Source organism: Sylvia atricapilla, chromosome 19 (genome assembly GCF_009819655.1).
Source record: "Sylvia atricapilla isolate bSylAtr1 chromosome 19, bSylAtr1.pri, whole genome shotgun sequence".
NCBI lineage: Eukaryota > Metazoa > Chordata > Aves > Passeriformes > Sylviidae > Sylvia > Sylvia atricapilla.
In genome coordinates, this window is record NC_089158.1 from 1,797,977 (window position 1) to 1,819,198 (window position 21,222).

Here is a 21,222-nt window from a genome sequence, read left to right on the forward strand (position 1 = left end):
AGCCCCCGGGCACGCCGAGCACACGCCTTCGCCTAGGGAATGGCATTCCCACGGGGCGTTCATGCCGGGTGTCCCAAAAGTCGCATAGCAATTCCTCGGGAGTAATCCCTTGTCCCAAGCCATGCTGAACTCTGGGGCTGGAGTGTTGGTGCTTTAGTTGGGGTGGTGTTACTCCCTCAGCCAGGGCTGGAATCACAGAATGGTTTGGCTTGGAAGGGACCTTAAAGCCCATCTAGTTCCAGCCCCTGCAATGAGCAGAAAACCTCCCACTGTCCCAGGCGGCTCCAAGCCCTGTCCAGCCTGGCCTTGGGCACTGCCAGGGATACAGGGGCAGCCACAGCTGCTCTGGGCACCCTGTGCCAGCCCTGCCCACCCTCACAGCAAAGAATTTCTTCCTAATGACACATCTAACCCTGTTCTCTGCCAGCCATTCCCTCTTATCCTGTCGTATCCTTCCTGCACACATGGGTGGATGTGGCAGACTGACTCCCCTGGACACTGTGCCCACGCCCTCCTGGCAGCCCCAGCAGTGTTTGCCCATCACTAACAGTGGGCTGCATTAAATCTGTCCAGGTTCTTCACAGACCTGGTGGCCACTGCTCTGACAATATCTCGGTGCTGGAGAAATTCCTAGGAAACATGTCTATTGATTTCCTTTCTAACTCCCTCTGGATGGATTTTCCAGCCAAAATGGTATTATTCCACCAGGTGATAAGCAGGGAGCTGGTGTCAGTGGATGTGTCCTCACCACAAGTCCCCACTGTCCTCCTTTGGTGGCTCTAGATCTGTCCAGTGAAGAGTGGTGTATGGGGAAGGTGGACCAGAATTCCTTCTTCCTTGCATAAAATGCAAATCCCAGGTTCTAAATCAAGCCCAGCTGAGCAGCCTGTTGGTGTTGGTGGGGTTAACCTGCTGAGCCTGTAGGAATCCCTGCTTGGGTCTGTTCCCACTGTTCCCTCTACAACTCCAGCTGGAGAGCCTTCTCCTGTCCTTGTTCCAAGCAGTTCTGCTCTCCAGGAGATATCACATCCTACCCCTGATATGGCTGCATTCTTGTGGCAAGTGGAATGATGCCCAGTTTTGGGATGACTTGGGGATTTTTTGGAAGAGGTGTTGTATGAAATGCTGGGCCACTAGGAAACTCATTTTCCCCTGGGAGCTCTCAACACAGGACAGCATTCCAACAGCACAAATTAAGCATTATGCTGTTGTTTTTGTTGTAGTAGTGGTGTTACCCTGCTCCCTCATGTCCAGGCACCAGGAGGTGCTGCTGGTAATGCTGGAAGCATTTTCCCACATCAACTGCTGCATCCCGAGCAGGGACCCCTTTGTGCAGGCACACACCTCGTGCTGTGGGATTGTAAAATCCTGGTGGAGCCCAGAAACGTAGCCAGGCACCCCAGCAGGCAAACGGGACCTCTGCACACCCTGTGCTGCCCATTCTCCCTTTCTCACACAAGGCCTGATGCCTGGCACGAGGCTGTTATTTTATTGGTTTTGTGGTGGTGGTGTTTTTTTGGTTTTTGTTTAAATCCATATTTCAGACAAACAAACTAATAACTCCCACAAGTTGCCATAATGTATCTAACTGCATCCAAGGCTGTTTGCTCCCACACAGATGTTGCCAGGGTTCAGCTGAGTTGCCAGCAGTGTTAGTGACAGCATGTTCAGATTCAGAGGCTGATAAGGGATCCCTGTATCCTTGCTGCTGCGGCTGAGTCTCCTCCCCTTCCCAGAAAGGACCTTGGGAGCTTCCTGGCAGCAGTCACCTGCAAAGCCCTTCCCCAGGAGTGAAGCAGAGTGCAGGTGTGTCCTGGGAGGTTATCCTGTTCTATATAGGTAATAAAAGCCAGGCTGAGCCTACAGGAATTTGTGTGGCTTCTCCAATTCACTGTTGAGCCCTCTCCTTGCCTGCAGGGAGCTGAAGGGATAACCAAAACTCATGTCAGATGTAGGGCAGGGGGAAATTGAGGGACCCCAACCCCATCTTCCCAGGCTCTAGTTGCAGTGGCAGGTGCAGGAATGCAGGGATACGTTTTGCAGGGAAAATACTTCTCTGATCCTACAGCCCCCTCTGTGACATGTCCTGAGTGGTGGGTGGGGGATGTGGGTGGGATGAGAGGGAAGTACTGTGTCCAGCAAGGAAAGCTCCAGCTTTCTAGGGATGAGGCACCTGAGCAAGCAGATGAGGAGCATCTCCTCACCACCGCTCGCTGGCTCTGGAGGAGCTGGCTCAGAGGCAGGGTGTGCTGCTGGAGCTCCCAGATAGGTTCCAATAGCAGCAACAGGGGGATTATTTTGTTAGGGCTGTACATAAGCACCCCAAACCCATCCCACAAAAGCTCCCAGGAATTGCTGTCCAGTGCTGATGACACCTAAGTGCTTGTCTGGATGAGAGCTGGCAATTTGACAATGAAGCCACTTTCCCTCTGCTAAACCACGTCCTGTTTCAGTTTCCTCCCTTGGAGTTGTACCCAGAGCCCTTGTACAAGGGAACACCGTGGATCTTTGTCAGCCTGCAAAGGAATCCTTTTCCCCAGTGCAGCTGGGATCTGTTCTAAAGAGGATTAACTGCAGACAGCCAGTTCCACCTCAGCCATGAAGCCTGCTCTGCTCACAGGTCTGCCATGAATCACCTGGCTTCGTGGTTAATCTGTCACTGAGCCCATGGCTGTTGGGGGAGGGGAGCTGTTCTGCTCACAGTTTTCTACCTTACCTCATTTTCAGAACTCTGGGCCTTCCCCTGTGCAGCTCCACCTGAGCACAGCTGCTCCTGAAGTGGCGTTGCTCCTGCTGGTTGGATTACAGTGATCTATAATTCTTAGCTATAAAGCCAATATTTCAAAAGGAAGGTTTGATATCCTGTTGCCAGTCATGAGATAACTGATTTCACTGTCTTTTCAGCCCTGTGTTCATGTCCCCCCTTAAAACATGGCTCTAAAACTTCCTTCTCCATGAAGGATCTCTAAAGCTGCTTCAGCTCTGGTAAAGAAGCTTTGCAGCCCAGAAGTGTAATTGTCTCCTTTCTCTTCTGCATGTACTTTAGTAGTGATGTTAGAAGATGTTACTCTTATTCACAAGTATTCATGGTTTTCCCTATAAATTCCTTCTTTCTCTGCCACCCTGTTTTTCAAGGCTTCATAGTTTTCCCTTATGAGACTTGAAGTTGCCTGGAGCTGATCTTCTAGAAAATAATCTCTCCAAGAAGCAGCTCCAGCTCCTGTTTCCAGTGTCTGTGTACACCAGTGTCTCCTTAGATGTTGAAACATCTCCCTACAGCCTTGTTTTAATTTATCTTAGCAATTGCTCCCCTTCTATTCCACTAAAACATGGGTAGCTTGGAATTTTCTTGTTCTCCCCATGACAGCTTTGATCCTGTGCACAGAAGTGTTCCCTGACAGCCAGACAACAGGGAAGGGCTGTCCCTACCCTCGAGGGCTCCGGGAGTCATGAATGAACACTGTTTACTTGTATTTCCAAATGGCTTGTGCCTTGCCAGATCAGCTGCATGTCACTGCAAGCCGAGTGTGTTGAGACAACCCTTGCTCCTCTTCCGCTCCTTCTCGGGACTGGGAATTTGTTACCAGAGGCAACAGCCATAAGATGAAGCAAGCCTTTTCTTCTGTAGGTCTGTCACCAGGTTATAAAAGCTGGGCCTTCCTGGGTCAACCCAGCTCTAGACAAAGAATTTAAATGGAAGTGTACGGGACAGACATTGGAGTCTCGTCTCTTTTGCTCGAGTAGGACATTCCCTTGGCCTTAGTAAGTGTTTGGATGAGCACTGAATAAAATAAAGGTTCTCCAGGTTTAGTGTCTTGTGCTTAAGACCACCAGGTGGTTTCCCAGTGGGTTTCAAAGGCCTGAATGTTTTTTGAAAGCAGTGTTGGCATTTTGGTTTTGGTAATGTCCCCATCTATTCTCCAGGCAGTGAGTTTGTTCTCATACCTGCTTTTCCCTGCTGCCAAGGGGCTACATCCCTCCACACAGTCCTTTTGCAGCCTCTTTGGATCCGTTTCAGTGCCGTGGGTAATGTGTCACAAGAGTGACCTGAAGAACACAAGGCCTAGAGGCGGCTGGTGTTAGAGTGTGGATAAAAGGGCATTCAGGTCCTTGGCCTGGTCTCTTTGGGGATGTTTCTCTTTGGTAGGGAAGATATACTGAGGTGATTTTGTCTCATTTTAGAGCACAGAAAATGGATATGCAAGTTAGGAAAAAAGAAGAACAAGAGTATAGAAGAGAAGAACAATCAATTCTGTCAGTTTAGATGTGCCTGTCTGGAAAAGCTAACACTTCCAAGCAGTGACCTGAAAGTCCTGTTTTTCTCCTTCTCTCCTTGACCTTGCTTTTTTCCTGCTCCTACCTGGCCTACACCTTCAGCATCTGCATTTATCCTGGTTGCAGCACACTTTGGCTTTGGGAAGAGGCCCGTGCTGAGATTTGTTTAATGCTGTTTGGTTTCTTCCCTCTCCCTAACCCAGAAACAACCGAGCTCGGGAACAAGAAGGAGCTGAAATCCATGCCCTTCATCACGTACCTGTCAGGCCTGCTGACAGCACAGATGCTCTCAGATGACCACCTAATCTCGGGTGTGGAGATCCACTGCGAGGAGAAGGGGCGCTGCCCGTCCACCTGCCACCTGTGCCGGCGTCCTGGCAAGGAGCAGCTCAGCCCCACCCCGGTGCTGCTGGAGATCAACAGGGTGGTGCCTCTGTATGCTCTCATCCAGGACAATGACACCAGGGAGGTGAGTGAGCCTGTGAGGTGCCAGCCCCACCCCTGTGACCCCGCTCAGCCCGCTCTCAGATCCCCTCCGCAGTGGCTGCAGGTTCCTGGAGCGAGGGGCTGTTTTTGTGTGTGTGTGGAGGGCAATGCTGTGGGATGGTGTCAGTGATGGAGATGGCAGGTCCAGCACCCACAGCCCTCTCAGACCTGCATCTCCCTGCCTTCAACAGGTTCAAGGCAATGCCATAAGCAGCCAAGGCCACAGTCATTCCCAGTGTCCCTGCTGGGGTGCAGGATGTGTCCTGTGGTCAGGTGCCAAGCACCAGGTCAGTCCTTCACTCCTGGCTCCAAGATCTCAGACATACCTGTTTGAGGGGTGGCCAAAGACCTCCAAAGCTCCAGCATGGCTTTGCAAGGTGCAGAGGGAGAGGAGAACCATCCCCTTGGGACAGTCCCACTGCCACAGGAGGTCACTGTTACTCCAGGAGGGACCAACCAGACTGGAGGTCACCAGTCCCCGGGGCTGGGCTCCTGCAAGAGCTTCAGTGTTAATCCTATGGAGACTGAGTCCTCACTTTCTTGGTTCACTGCCACTCCCACCCCCCTCTGCAGCCCTCTGACCCCAGTCTCGGTCCAGAAATGACAGACCTGCTTAAAGTCACTTATTAGCACTGAGCCTGTACTTGATTAGAATGTCTGGAGTGAGCCAGCGTGCAGCAGCTGTGGGTGGGACTCAGAGGGCTGCAGGTCAGGAAGCAATCCTGGCATGTGGAGGTGTGACCACCAGGAATGATGCTTCTTCCTTTTTCCACATCCATGGGGAGAAGAGCACTCAAGCTTCTCCCGGTACCCAAGTTTCTGTGTACTGTCTCTGGGGACTGTCACTCCTTGCCTACCTCTTGATCTGGTTCCTGCTGTCCCATCTATGAGCCCTCTTGGTCCTTGCATGAAGCCATGGCTGACTTCCACACCTCAGTTCACCTCTTTTTCTGGGTCTTTTCCTCAAATTCCCTTTCTCCCACTGTGTTTTCTTCCTGCATTCTTTCCCCACCCATACCTGCTTTCCCTGCTGGGCAGTTCTTGTGTGGAAGTTGACCTGCTGTTATCAGCATGGCCAGGGCAGTGCTGGGATGAGGCATTACAGGTACAGGGAGAGCAGTGGGACATCTGGTTTCCTTCAGGCAAGAAAGATGTGCTTCCCAGCAGCAATCTGCTAGAAGACATTCTTTTAGGGATACAAGAGGTGGTTAGCCAGCAAGGAGGGGTAACAATGAAGAGCCCAGCAGGATCTGAAGGATCTCCATGGACCCTGCTCACTACCAGGTGTCCCCTGCATCACCCTGTGCCCAGGTGACAATGCCACCCTGCCTCTCTGGGGCTGGCTGCAAACTCCTCCCTTCTTCCTCCTCCTCCTCCTCACCTGTCCCCCCAGTCCTGCCAACACTGCTGGGCTCGCTTGCACTGCCTCCTTGTCCTGGGGAGCTGTAGTCTGTCCACCAGCAGCCTCCCTTCCTCCCTCCTCCCCTCCCTCCCCTGCTCCCCTGGCTCAGCGAGGGCTGGCCCCATCAGCTGCAGCTGGAGCTCAGCCCGCATTGTGCTTTCTGCTGAGGCGCTGGGAAAACCAGCAAACAAACAAAACCCAGCAAAGCATCCAAACCAGAGACACCCCAGCAATATCCCCTGGGGCTGTGCTCCCTGCTCTGTCCTCCTCTTCCACCTTCCACCTGCTCACCCAGGGGTGGAGGGGCATCCCCTGGGAGCCTGTTCCCTCTCTGAGTCTGCTCCCCCTCACCCCAGGGAGCTGCCCTTGGGCAGGGCTGGGATAAGAGGTGACAGGGCAAGGGATCTGGGCAGCTGCAGGGTGGGGGATGCTGCCATGCACTAAGGGAGCTGGCAGTGAGCAGCACACACCAGGACAGGTCACTTTGTGCCGTCTGCAGTGCAAGGTCCTGGGGTGGCAGCAGGTGGGATCATGCTCTCCTGTCTTAGCTTGTCTGGTTGTTTCAGCTGTAGGCTTCTCTTGACAGCAGGCTCTCTTAATCCCCTTCCTCCCTACAACCCTTCCAAGACCATCCCCATCCTTGCTCCAGCAGGACACAGGGAGTGTTTTCTTCCTTCCTTGTCCCTACTTCTGTTTCCTAGTCATTCCCATTCTCTCAGCATGAATCCCTTGTATTGTATCAACTCTATCACTTTCCCTCTCTTTCTCACTTCTGATGGGCTGTCCTGCTTCCTCCATCCCTTCACCTCAGTTTGTTTCTCCCTCTTCTCTCCACCAGCCTCTCTCCGTCAGGATTTTTTATTCTTTCCCTCTCCCTCTCCTTCCCTTGCTGTCCTTGGCACTACAAGCAGGAACAAATCCTGGTTCCTGAAGGCTGAAATCCACCACTGCTGAGGAGCTTACTGCCACCTCGGCACCAGCCTTGGTTCTCCATGCTGGAGGTTTTTCCAGGCAGCCTGGGCTGGGCAGAGCTGTAGCTGCCTCTCTGGAGGAAATGGAGCTCATGGAGAGGATGGTTTGGTGTGGGGTTAGTGTTGTTTGTGTGGAATGGTGTCCCCATCCTCTTGTGGCATCGTGAGCTTGGGCACAATGGATGCTCCAGGAGGGCAGGGGCATTGGCTTTCCCTCACCTTCCCCTGTGAGCACAGAGGGTTACCACAAAAGGGAAAGGGATTTAGGGGTGGTAAGGAATTGCCACCACCACGGGGACATCAGCCTGTCACCAAGACCCAGCAAAGAGGCAAAACACCACTAAATTTAAACTGTGGCCATACTCTGTGCACTGAGAGGCTCCCACGGGGTGTGTGCCACCAGAAGCATCTCATGGAACATCTGGATGATAAAAGAGCCATTTTCAGCACCAAACAGGAGGCCGGGGGTGTCCCAGGCACTGCAGAGTGGTGTCCTCCTGTGCCATAAATAGGATTTTCATTTGCCTGGGCTGACCTGAGTCCAGCATCTCCAATCCTGAGTGCTCCATTGCCTGCTTTTCTCCCTTCATGTAGATGATTCTCAATCAATACAGCAAGTGCTGACCTTAGAGGAACTGCAGGCACATCCCAATTCTCCTGTAGTGTTAAAAAAACAATAATTGTAAACATGGCTCTCTTTGCATATGTCCACAAAGACAGTGATGTACAAACAGATAACAAGGTCATTAACAAGGTGGATATTGACTTCTATAAAATTGACTGAAAGTTTTCCTGTATAAGCTGAGCAGCCAAGATGGAGCAAAACACAGATAAAGACATTTTGCCCTCTTCAGCATGTGTATTTTTGTAATAGGTTTGTCTTTTCATCTGCCTTAGTGCAGTGAATTATGCACTTTTTAAAATTTACAGCTATAGCCCAGTCCAAGGCCGTGTTCTCAGTTGCTGATGACCTTGCCAGACTCTTAAATGCTGGAGTTTCAGTTTCCATGCTGAGTGTCTGCTCTGGGCTGATTTGTGATATTTCTTTGTGTGCATGTTTGATTTCAGCAAAAACTGACCATTTCCAAGCAGGAGACGAGGTGAAAATGTATTACTTTGCCCATGTGAAATTAGTTAGAAAACTCTATTTCCATGCAGTGGGAATTGCTGTTTATTTCTTGCTTTGAAGCAAGGACCTGAAATGTAAAGGGCTCCAGAAGTTTTGCCTTTTGCTGTCCAGGGAACATTTGTCCAGAGGAAATGTCCTCAAGGAAACTCTCAGCTCTGTGTGATCTGTCCTCCCAGCCCAGCTCCAGCACTGCTCCTGCTCCCAGCAGTGGGGAGAAACAATCTCAGTATCAGAAAAGTATCAGGCCCCTTTTTCTTCTTGTATGCAGTGAGAACTATGGATTGAGTTCCTGCTAGGAGTTTCTTTGTTTCCCCCCTGTGATTTAACAGTGTTGGTCAAAGAATTTGTGCCGTCACTGGTCACTGCAGCCTGGCTGGGGACTGTGGCAGTGCTGGAGCTTGCCAGGGTGAAGGAGGTGTTTTTGGAGGTTCAAGCAGTTTTTGAAGGGCTTTGTTGAATGTCATTTCCCTAGCTGTCACAGCTGGTGTGGCTGTGGTGGACAGGTTTGACAGGAAGGGCTGTTTGCTGGGGCAGAGGCAGTGCTGGGGTCCCCTCTGCACCAGTCCCAGTCACCCAGTGACATTTGGCTAATCCAAGTATTTTATAGGGCCATTGCTGTTGCAGCTCCAGTGCCCCTCAGTCTGAGTGCTCACACTGGGAGTTCAAAAGGTGTAAAGAAACACAGAAGCTGTGACCTTGGCTGTCATCTTCCAGGGACTTCTCTGGAGCTCTTTGGATTCTGCATCAGTTCTGATGGATGCCAACATCTCTCTTCTGCTTCCTTTGTGCCCTGCAGTGGTGCAGATCCCACAGTGGTCCCTCTACATGAAGCTGGAGGAGATTCACCACTACAGGGCTGTGAAGGAAACCTCCACCAGTGTCAGTGGCCCAACAGCAGAGCTTCTATCTGTGGTGCAGCTTTCTGCTGGCAAAATGCTCTCAACACCTCAAGGGCTGGATGCTGTTGATTGCATGTGGTGGGAGAGGAGAGAGATGTGGTGAGCCCAGGTGCTTTTCCTTTAGGGAACATCCTGGAGTCAAAGAGAAGGGCTGCTCCTCACCCCAGCTGGAGTCCCCCCGGGTTATGGTGACTTTCCTCCTCCACACTAAACATACTTCTGCCCCATGGAGTGGGCACCATCATTCTTACTGCCCAGCACAGCCCTGGAGTGCACCCACAGGCACAGACTGAGAGCACAGATCTGCATAATCTGCATGAACTGCAAACGTCCTTGTCCTTGCAGGAAGGCAGGGAATACCCTGCTTCCCCCATCCACTCCAGGCAGCATCCTTGGCAGGAATGCAGGTGTGAATGTCCAGAGCCACAGGGCAGCCGTGGCCAGGTGGAGGGGAAAAAAGACAAAGTATGTTGGGTGGTGTGGTCCCTCCTGTTCGTGGTCTGTTCATTCTTCCCCCCCAAAAAACCCTGAAACGAGCTTCTGCAGAGCAGCTCAGCCAGCTGCAGAAATGCTTAGAGGGTGGTGTGGTGAGGGGGGTGTGGAGAAGGGAGGCAGGAGAGATCAATCTCACTCCTACTGGGAAATGGACTCAAACTCCTGCTGTGTGTTTTTAAGGAGACAAATGGATGTGGAGCCTGGATTTTTAGGAGACCCCTAGGACCTTGCTTTAATTCGAAAATTGAGTAATCTCAGCATTTGCTGCAGCCATGGCCTCCTCACGGCACACATGGCCCAGCCCATGGTGTGGGGGCTTGCTGGGGGGCACATCCCCATGCTGCTGGTCCCCTTGGCCTCAGCAGGAGCCCAGAGCGTGGCTGGGGCCCTGGCAGGGCTCTTGCAGACAGCTTCTTCATGCTGGAGGGCAGCAGCTCAGATGACCACTGAGGCTGGAGCAATATTCCCCATCTCTTCTCCCCACTCCTTGCCCAGGAGCGATCTCCTGCAGAGCACAGCAGGGCCACCTCTGCCCAGTGTCCCCAGGCTGGCAAGGTGTTTGTGGCCAGGCTGAAAGGTGTCCCCGAAGCCATGGGCTGAGTTTGACCCCAGTCCAGCACCGAAGGCAGAGCTGCTGGAGCACAACAGCCCTTCCTGCAGACACACAGCTTCCCCAAAGCAGCCCCTCAAACCTTGGGGAGACAGACATTTCTTTTTCCACTGCCAAAGCTGACAGGGAGCTTGGGCCAATGGGGACAGCGTTTTTGTGGTTGAGGTGAGTTTTTTGGTTTGGTCTGGGGTGTGCTGCTTTTTATTTGCTGTTGCTTTGTTTTCATACTTGCTAATTGGCCCTTGCCCTCCTCCTCTGGCCCTGGAGCATCGTGCTGCAGCTCCAGCCCACATCCAGCTCGGTTTCCAGGGGAAGAATGGCTGCATTGTCATGCCTGGGTCGGGCTGTAATGGGGAGCTTTGTGCCGAGGACGGGGCTGCTGCAGCTCACAGGGCTTTGATTTCCCTGCTGCCAGGTTTTACAGTGTCCTGCTGCTCTTTTGGATCCCATAAATAACAGAAACCAGAATGCTGCCCACCTCGGGTGCCTTCCAGCACCCTGACCTTTCCAGCAGACCCACTGATGTCCCTTTCCAGGATGAAGTGCTGGTGATGCTGCTCCCGGTGCCGGGGGAGAGGCAGCTGGAGGCAGGGAAGGTGTGAACAGCACAGGATGAGGTCACCTGCCAACAGCAAAACTTCATCCTCCTTTGCTGTGAACCTGGAGCTGCTTTTTGGACATGAACTGCATGATCCTGGAAGGAGACTCTGGCCAGAAATCCTTAGCTTTCCTCCTCTTTTTTGTTTTTCTTCCCCCCTTCCAGAGGTGTCTAGACTAAGGAGTAGCATTTATCTCCTGTGAAGAGCACTGAGCATTGCTGGAAGGGCACGGAAGGCTTTTCCTCCAGCCACCCTGCTGTCATGGTACCATCCTGTTCAGGCTGTGAAAGCCCTTCCTGAGCCTTCATCCTCCTCCAGTGGCCCCTGCCTGTGCCTGAGGGAGGGTGCTGGTGGTGTGCAGGCCCCATCTCCATCCTGCAGACAGGAAGGGACAGGATGTGTCTGTTCGCTGCCGTGTCCCTGGACATGGGATGGAGCCTGTCTGCTGGCATGGCTCAGCCTGCTGCACCCTTCTCTCCTTCTCTCCCTCTGCATTGAGAAGAACAAAAAATGAACAGAGACTGGGAAATCAGTGCAAATCCAGAATGAACCTAAGTTCCGTCTTTCAGATCATCTCCTTTATCTGCAGTACATCTCTGTCCAGCCTGTGTGTTCACTTGTGGTTTTTTTTTTTTGGTTTTTTTTTTTTTTTTTTTTTTTTTTTTTTTTTTTTTTTTTTTTTTTTTAATTGCCCTGTATTTCTTTTTTAATTTCTCCAGAAACAGAAATGTGCATTCTAGACTCAGCAAGCCAGATTTTCATATCACTGTCAGCCATGGAGAAGACCAGATATTCACAGATGAGCACCCAACACATGGCCTTTCCAGTATCCCATCTGCAAACACCAGCCCTGAAGTGTGTGCTGAGTCCAGAAAATGCTGATCTGAAAGGTTCCTTCATGTCCTATCACTTTGCTCTCCTGGGATGTCAACAGAAAACCCACAGTCAGAAATAACTTAATGCTTCTCCCTCCATCAGCCAGGTCTAACAGAGGACAAAGGAAGTGTTCTTCTTTATCCTGCTACAGAGTGTCTCAGCTATAAAATGGGGCCAAATGGCCTCCCCCTGAGCACAAATAACAACAGGAGAAAGATCCATATGCAATCGAGTGTAGGATAAATGTGCTTAGCTGATCGTTTGTTTCCCTAATATTTTTTTTATGAATAGGCTTAGCTTATGGTAAGATGGGACTTTATGGTCCTGTAAGTCTTGCTTGTGTCAAAACAAATGAACTAGCCATCCTAGGGGGGAACTATCAATCCAATATATGTGTGTGCATGGGTGTGGGGAATCAGACCTATTATACCTTTAAGAGCAAATTAGATGCTGTTCCTATGATTCATAAAGCTATATATCTAATGGCATGACTCGTCATCTAGAAAATAAACGTTTCGAGCCAGTTTCTCATCTCATAAATTTCCCCTCTGGCACCGAAGGACATAAACGAAATGGGCTGACTCACAGGGAAACAATACAATTTGGATACTTTTAAATGAGAGATAAAATTGCCTTAGGACACAGAGGGGTGTTGGGATCCTGGGGAGTGGTTGGCAAGCACAGGACGGTGCATTGGGGGCCACTGCCAATCCCAGCAGATCAATTGCTCCTGGGAAGCCCTTCATGATTCCAAACCCTCTTGGGCCTGTGAAAACATGACCACCATGAGGAGGCATCCAAAGTGGAAGTGGTCATGTTTGAGATGGACTTGTGTAGGTGCCATCTCATGGCAGGGAGGAGAGCACTGGCTGCACGTTTCTGAGGATGGCAAGGAAGGACAGGGGATGTGGAGAGCCCAGCCCAAGGCAGGAGGAGATGGTGGTTCTCAGCCACCAGAGATCAGGAAAGCCCTGTGCATTCATTCCCACCTGTAGCTCTGCCAGAGGCTGCATCTTCCCATGGGATGGATCTCAGCATCCTTGTCCATCGCTCTTGGTCCTCCTGTGCCACTGGGCTCCTTGGGTGGCAACTGCCATTCCCTTTTTCTGTGTGATCTTAACCATTTCTGCTCCCCCTCAATTTGCTCTTGATGCTTTCCTACCGCTCAGCACGCACTCCCCAGCACCAGTGGGAAAATCCCAGAAGTCACTGGCTTGAAATTCCACTGGAAAGCAAGAGAAGTCATAGAATCACAAAATCATTTAGATTGCCAAAGAGTTCCAATACGGAGTCCAACCTTTAACCAATCACCCCCTTGTCACAGCACAGCACTAGTGCCTCATTCAGTTGTTTCTTGAACACCTCCAGCACCTACCTGAGCAGCCCCTTCCAATGCCTGACCACCCTTTCAGTGAAGAAATTCCTCCCGATGTCCACCCTGAGCCTCCCCTGGCCCAGCCTGAGGCCGTTCCCTCTCCTCCTGTCCCTGTTCCCTGGGAGCAGAGCCCAAATCCCCCCCGGCTGTCCCCTCCTGTCAGGGACTTGTGCAGAGCCAAAAGTCCCCCCTGAGCCTCCTTTTCTCCAGGCTGAGCCCCTTTCCCAGCTCCCTCAACCACTCCTCACATTGCTCACTCTCCACCCCTTCCCCAGCTCTGTTCCTTTCCCTGGACACACTCCAGCCCCTCAATGTCTTTTCTTGTCATGAGTGGCCCAGAACTGAACACAGCACTCAAGGTGTAGGCTCAGCAGTGCCTAGCAGAGGGACAAGCCAAGGACAAGCCCTGGCTGTGCCAGCCTGGCCTTGGCATGAGCCAGGACGGAGGCAGAGCTGGCACGGGCGGCCGTGCTCCCGGTAACCCGCTTAGGGGGTGGAGGTGTGCTCACCGTAATGAGCCCAGCATCCATCCCCTAACCTCGTTTGTGTGAAGGGTGACACAAGGCAGATGACAGCTGGGTACCTGAAGGATCTAATTAAAACATACTCGAGGCTGGGCAGGCGGAGCACAGAGGATTGCTCATCCTGCTAGTGCTTAACAGCAGGAAAAAGAAAAACAAGGAATTGACTACGAGATTTACTAAAGGGCATGGATGGGGCGGGTGGGGTTTCTTCCCTAAGTCAGGGATGTGCAGGGAGGAGCTGGGTTAGGGGACAGGGAAGGGGTGTGCAGAGTGACAGAGGCTGGGGCTGTGGGACAGTGGAGAAGTGGCATCAGTGTGACAGTGCAGCTCTTCCCAGGATCACCCATCTTTGCCTGCAGTGCCTGTCTGTGCACACAGGTACCCTCAGCAGAGGGGATTTATCTTGCTTCCTAGGGAGAGCCCATGCTTCCTCATCCATCTGCACACATCCTTTGCTGTTCCTTTCCTGCACGGACCCGCTGCTCCTGCTGTGTCTCTGCAGACGTGTGTCTGCATCCATTTATCTGGGTGTCAGATAAACCCCTCTCTTCATCCCTCTCTCCGATTACTTTGGATGCCCTTTCCAGCCCAGCACTTCAATTACTTTCTAAAGAACAGAGTAAAATAATGTCACATTTTCTTTCTTTCATGTGTTCCTTCCTTGGGTTTTGGGGTTTTTTTTTCTTTTTCCTTTTATTCCATCTGGAACAGTCCCATTTTCTAAATGCCTGGAAGCAGAAAATTTTGCAGACGCAAGAACCTTGAGGCGCCTTGTTAAAGGTGCTGGGGGTGTTTGGGGAGAGCGACAAAACCCTGGACAATGGGAGCCCTGACGTCAGGCTCTATTTATACCTCCTCCTTTCACAAACCTCCCTGGGATGGCGCTTTTCCTAGAGTTTTCTGCTCAGTGCTGCAGCCTGAGCTGTCCCTGTCCTCCTCAAAGGGCACAGCTTTATTTCTAGGCGTACCCTTGCAGCACTGGCCATATCACCAGGGCCAGGCTTCCGCAGGCAACTTTTCATGGGAGGAACAGTGTTGCCACAAGTAAGGCTGCTCCATGTGGATGAGGACATGTGGAGGTGTTTCAGCTCCCAAATGTGCCAATTGAAAGGTCAAAAGTGTTACAGAGCTTTGTTCTAGTGGCTGGTGTTCTGATTATTCTAGATGGGCATTGCAGCTTTGCAGGGTTGGCTCTGTGTGTGTGAAGGAGAGATGTTTTTGGAGCTGGAAATTTAATTACAGGTGAAGGGTAGTGGGAGAAACCACCATAAACCCCTGTGGTCCAAACTCCAGCAGGGTGTGGAGTGAAGGATGCCCCATCCTGCAGCATGAGCACCCTGAGCTGTGGGATGAGCACAGCAGGGACCCCAAGGGGTTAGACCTGGAGGGCTTTGCCAATTCTGACCACAGTTATTATTCCAGGGATTTATTGGTATTATCAGGAGCAGTCAGGGTGGCTCCTGGCAACATCCTGCAAGTATTTTCCAGGTTTTATTTTTCCCTTTCAGATACTGCTGTTTTGCTTGTGAATGCTCCTTAGACAAGTGAATAAAGCAGCAGTTTGCTTGCAGGAGGGCTTTTTGTGTGAATAACAAACCTTTGAGAAGAATGGAAGGGGTCTGTGTTGTGGGCAATGTAGGCATTACTTTGTTCTCAGGGGGACAGAAACAGCTGGGCAGAAGGGCAAAGAGTGGAAGAATTTCATTGTGCACAGCAGCAGTGTGCGGGTACCGTGTGTATTCTGTTCACTGTCACAGAGGGACTTATGTTCGTGCTTCTTCAGGCAGCTCAGTCCTCCCCCACAGGAGATCCCCCATCCCCACTCCAAAAGCATTCAGGGATGAACCAACATCTCAATCCATGGGAATTAAACCCAGGGAGGTGAAGGACCATGCCCAGGGCCATGGCAGAGCTGGGGAGGACACACTCCCCCAACCCATCCCGTGCTTCCTGACCCCAGGGCTCTGCACACTTCTGCTGATGCTCAGCCCCAAAACCGAGCCGCTGGCTGGATTTCACTGAGTCTTTAGCACACATGTTCACGCTTTTTGTTCTTACATCAGGCCTTCAAGGGAGCCCTGATGAGCTCATACTGGTGCTCTGGGAAAGGTGATGTTATCGAAGACTGGTGCAGGTGCGACCTCAACGCCTTCGATGAGAACGGACTCCCGAACTGCAGCCCTCTCCCTCCGCCTGTGTACGTATCCCTGTGAGCCCTCTAGGATCACCAGCCCCTTTCCCATGGGTCACAGCCCCCAGAACCACCCCATTTCCCCAGGGCTCAGCCCATGGGCACCTCCTTCTGCACCCTTGGGCCTGGGGGCTGCAGTCCAGCCCTCCTCTCTGTGTGACTGATGCCTTTAGGATATCCTGGCTCTGGCTGTGGCCCTGGAAGGGTTCCTTATAGATTTTCATCACCTGATTAGCAGGGCTTGTAGAATGGGATTTCAAATGCTGAAAGAAATGGAATTAGAGGGCAATCCATTGTGGCTTGTCAGAGCAAGAGCAAATCAGGAGCAAACTGATGGGGAATTAGCTGAGAAAGCAGGAAGACTGGCTCCAGTGAGCCACAAGGAGCAGAACACCTTCTTAGTGAGCCAATATCCTCAGAGGGGATTCATTTCCCATCTCGAGTCCAGCAAACATGCTGTGTGTTTGGAGCCAGACTCTCCATAGCCCTGTACTTGGCGTTGTCATCTACCCCGGAGCAGAGGGAGTGGACGCCTCTGCATTAGCACAGCCAGGAGCACAGAGCTCCTCTGCCTTCATCCAGCCCACGTTGTTCCTGCTCTGGGCAGGAGCTCCTGCACAGCTGCCCTGCTCTGGCTCTCACCCACGCCCCTCAGAGGTTTGCAGCTGGGTGAATGCACATTGATTCTCCCCCTCTCTCTCACCTTTGCTCGCTGGTGATGCAGAGCTGACCCTCCCTTCCTGTCGATTCATCCCTGCTGGGTTTCAAGAACCTGGATCCTCTCCTGTTTTGCTCTTGGGGTCTTGGTCCTTTCTTACCTTGCTGAAGTTTAGCAACTCTCCCAGACAATGAAGGCCCCTTTAGATGAGATATTTGGGGTTGCATGAGCTTGCCTTCTTCAGGAGCAGGGGGAGGCTCCCAAGGGCATACATTGCAATAGGCTGGACTCAGCTGAACTTCAGCTGGAAGTTCTTTGAGCCTGCTCTGCCCCTGTGACCTCTGTCCTTGGGGCTTTGTGGGCACACCCACATGTGTGAACATGGGCCTTTCTAGGGGTGGTGCTGCTCAGAGATGTGGATTCCTCCCCAGAAGGGGAGCTCGTGTCTGATTTGTTTTCTCACTGTCTCCCGCCCAGCCTGCGGCTGTCCCCCAACGTGGAGCCCTCGAGCACCGTGGTGTCTCTGGAGTGGCTGGATGTGCAGCCTGCCATCGGGACCAAGGTGTCAGACTACGTCCTGCAGCACAAGAAGGTGGATGAGTACACAGACACAGACCTTTACACAGGTGGGTGTGAGGGAGGGCAACCTCCCTGTGGCGCAGAGGCCTCCTGGTGATGCTTCCTGTGCCCTGCCTGGCTGGGAGCAGCTGCTTTGGAGAATGGTACATAGAGCCAAGGTATTATATGAGGTATCAAATCCACTCCTTTAGGAGAGGTTTCTGGAATCTTCTGCAGACATGGCTGTTTGAGGGGAAGGGGAATTACAAAAACACAGTGAGGCAGAAGAAAATGATTTGCTCTTTTTTGGGCTGGAGAGCTGTGAGTTGGAGTTTCTGAAGTGAGTGTTGATCTGATCCATCTGAAATGACACAGGATGGTGGTTGTAGGGGGAAGGTCATCCCTCAACAGCTCATGGGCTTTACTGGTCTGTTCCAGGGAGTGACCAGTGACCCACCTTTGAAAGGACATTTTCAGTTGTCTTGGCCACCTATCAAAGGATCTCAAAACCTGCAATATTTAGGGAGATCATTTAAAGAGCACAAAATTTCTCCAGGAGAACTTGAAACTTCCATGGGTTGGAGTTAAGTCCTCAGACTTGTACTGAGTGCTTTACACCTTAAAAACGCTTTGTCAGCAACTCAATCCATGCTCCAGGAGCTGCTGGACAAGGCAGAGGGCTGTGAGGTGGGGGGGACTTGATTTGGGTGAGACAATGATGGATTTCAGAAAATAGGACTTGAGACCCTGAGTGATGGCAGTGCTGCAGGGAAAGCCAGGCAGAACCTACTGCTTTTTTGCTTGAGGATTTTGGATGTAGTTCTTTTAAAGAAGCTCACGAGAGTTGTCAGGGGCAGCTGACCAAAGGAGAGATTTACCTGGGACAGGGCTGGTGTTGGAGTGCAGAACCTCACAGTCCACATGCAGACTTGCAAAGGCTGCCAGGGCACCCTGGCAAGATGTTTAGCTGTGTTTCCCTGTTGGGGAGATGAGCTCAGGAAGATCATTTAGACCTCACAGCCACAGGGAAGTTTCCACCCTCTCTGTTCACCTCAAGATCATCTATTCTGCTTCTGCAGCATAGATGCCACCATATCCAAAAATCGTGTGCTGCAAGAGCTTCTCTGTCTCTGCTGGAAAGAGGCAGATTCCCACCTCCTGGTGGGGTCCAGCATTTTGCGGAGACCCCTGCAAGAAGGAGCAGGGGTCTTCACAAACAGGAGACCTGCAGGAGGTCCCTGGCTCATACACCAGTCCTGCACATCTTTCTCCTACATCTTGCCAGCATCCCCTCCCAAAGCTGCCCAATGTGGCCACAGACCCTGGGTTATGCCTCTGGTTTCACGGCATGGAAGAAGGTTTGTTCTGTATCTTGGAGGGGCACCTTGCAGTAATGGAGAAAGAAAACGAGGGGCTTTGTTTTGGATGGGGATTCCAGATTGCTCACACATCAGTCAGGTGAGGCCAGACCAGGGAAACATGGGGTTTCTCCTTTGAAGTGGCTGGATCTTTGCCTGGCAGCCAGAGTAGGAAATACAGATTATTATTATTATTTTCCTTTTATGACTGCCATGTGTTTGACAGGCAATTGAATTCATTGTGGGGAGCTTCCCTTCCCTCTGCCTGCTCTGGGGGCCTGTTTGGGACAGAATGACCCTATTAACAATTAAAGAGAAAAGCCAATCCTAAATCTCTCCTTTTTTTTTTTCTGTGTTGTTTATAACCAAACAACATTCCTGCCTTCATTCCTTTCTTACCCTACAGGCCTCTAATGCCAGATGACTTGATTCCTGCAAATACCTTGTGTAGGTTTGCAGAGGTGCTGATTGCTACGGCTCTCTACAGCCAAAAATCCTGCCTTGGATATTCCCTAACCACCATCACCCACCCATCCTGCTGCACCACAGCTCCTCCCATCTGAGCAGCATCCACAGAAACAATAACTCAGCCTCGGAGGGGGTGTCTTTGGGAAGGGAGTGTGTGATATGAAATTTGGATGGCTTTTGATGGATATGGGCAGATCTTCGTTCCCCATCAGCTGCTGGCAGGGAGGAGCAGGTTGTTCCCATTGCTGGGAGGTACATCAGAGGTATTTGCAGAGCAGGCCAGCTCTGGGCTGGGAGGATCTGGCAAGGTTGTAGGGCTCTTGAGGATGCTGCCACTCATCCCTTGGAACTCTTGAGTTCAAGTGAGTGGGTTATTTGTACTTGGACAGTTTGCTGTATTTTACTTGGTTTTGTTTGCTTTATTGAAGTTGTAGCCATTTCTTATTGGGATTCCTGGCACTGACAGGGGTTAGGGCTCTACCAACATGTTCTTCATTCCCGTGGCAAACTAGGTTGTACCTGGTCCAACCCTCACCTGCCTTCTGCTTTCCTTCAGCCCTTCAAAAGCCTCCAGTCTCTCAGCCTTGCAAAACTCCTTGGCCTCTGCCTCGTTCTGCAACTGGGAGATGTAACCATTCCCTTGAGCCAGAAAACATTTGTTCCTCTTCCTCTTGGAGCTGAGTCAGGAGGGAGTTTTGAGCCTGGTCTAATGTGGGTCCCCTCTGCTCCCTGGGCTCCACGAGACGGGGATGCTGCAGGACAGGGCGGAGGGAGCCAGGAGCCTGCATGGGTTGGTCACCCTCAGCTGTATGAGGTTTTTTAAGAGGCTGGTTACTGTTAGAAAAGCACAGCCCTTGGCCCATCTGAGGCGGAGAGGAGGTGAACTTGTGTGTGAGACAAACCACGCTTTCAACACCAGCGCGCGGGGAGCGAGCGGCTCCGCGCTCGGGAGCCAGCCGAGGAGAGGGAGAGCAATTACAGCCCAAACTGTTTATTAAATCTTGTGGAAATTACTCATAACTCCATGTGTGCGAGGGCTTTGTAGTTGAGTGATGCTCTTTGTTTGAACACGGGGCTCTCGCAGAGGGCGTGTGTGTGTGTGTGCGTGTGTGTGTGTGTGTGTGTGTGCAGAGCCCGCCAGCGCATTATGTCATGGACCAAGCAGGCGCTGCACTTGAGAGAGGGAGAGGGAGAAATGTGTTTTACAGGGTGAGGTACAAACTGAAATGGCTGTGAACATCTGGAACTGATATTAGGCTTGGAAAATGTTTTCTGTCACTCCAACACTCCTCTGGAGGAAGGTTTCTGAAGTTAAGAAGCTCCGAAGGGGACGGAGGGGGAGGGATGAGGGGATAACATGGCTGTGGTGCAAAGTGCTTTTCATGTCTCCATTCTCTAAGCCGGGCCGAGTCCCTGCATCTGCCAGACATGGCACCTGGGCTATCACCACTTCTCTGGCTTAGGAGGTCGCCTGGACCAGCTGAGCCCCCCTAGCCTGAGCCAGCCCTGCATGGGGAGTGCAGCATCTTCCAGCCTGGGGTGGAAGACAGAAGGATCTTTGCCCTGGTTTTCGGGTTGGGAGCTAAGCTGAGAGGCCTTGTCTGAAAGGTGAAGGGTGAAATCTTCAGGAGGGAACAGGCAAACTATGCCTGGTTTAACACCACCTGGACCTTCTCTGGGGCCCACCTGGGAGGTCGGACCCACCTGCATTTGGGGAGGCTGCTGTGAGTTTGTGTAATGCAGGGTTTAGAACTAAAAAAGCTCTTTGAATGTCTTTGTAGAACATTTTGGGGGATGACTGGGGGAGGAGGAAGGGCTGGGCTTGGCTGTGTGATGGGTTGGGGTTTGTGGGTTGCGCTATGTTGCTCCTGGGGTGGTGGCTGTGTTGTCGCTGTGATGTTCTCAGTCCCTTTCTCAATGTTCTCTCCCTGGTGCAGTTTTTTTTGTTTGGTTTTTTTTTTTTTTCCTTTGTGCCCACAACTCTGTTGCTGCTGGGTCTCTGAACATCCATCTTTGGGGGCTTTGGGGGGCTGCCCTGTGCCTGCACTGGGCATGGTGATGAGGCTGGGGAGGGGGTGGTTTGAGAGTATCTCAAAGAACTTCACTGGTGATAAGTCAGACCTTGCACACTCTGACTAGGAATGGACTCTCCCTTAATCTGCAAATCGAGGGGACAAAGAAATAAAACTCCTTCCCTGAGGTCACAAGAGCCTTGAATTAATCTCAGCATGAGAGCCTCAGAGAGGGGCAGTACTCAGCTGTGAGGGCAGAGACAAGTGCAGGTCCTGGATCCCCCAGCTTTGTGCCCTGTCCTGTGGTCACTCCTCTGTCAGGACCCTCAGGCTGAC

At 51.7% G+C, this 21,222-nt stretch overlaps 1 protein-coding gene across 1 annotated transcript in view; it reads left to right on the plus strand.

The window, feature by feature from the left end:
* ASTN2 (astrotactin 2) overlaps window positions 1-21,222 on the plus strand; it is a 317,145-nt gene that overhangs the window by 220,893 nt on the left and 75,030 nt on the right. Inside the window, exons 17-19 of the mRNA XM_066332467.1 lie at window positions 4,479-4,744; window positions 15,705-15,838; window positions 16,968-17,116. Of these exons, the coding sequence (XP_066188564.1) occupies window positions 4,479-4,744; window positions 15,705-15,838; window positions 16,968-17,116 (549 nt within the window). The remainder of the gene's footprint in view (window positions 1-4,478; window positions 4,745-15,704; window positions 15,839-16,967; window positions 17,117-21,222) is intronic.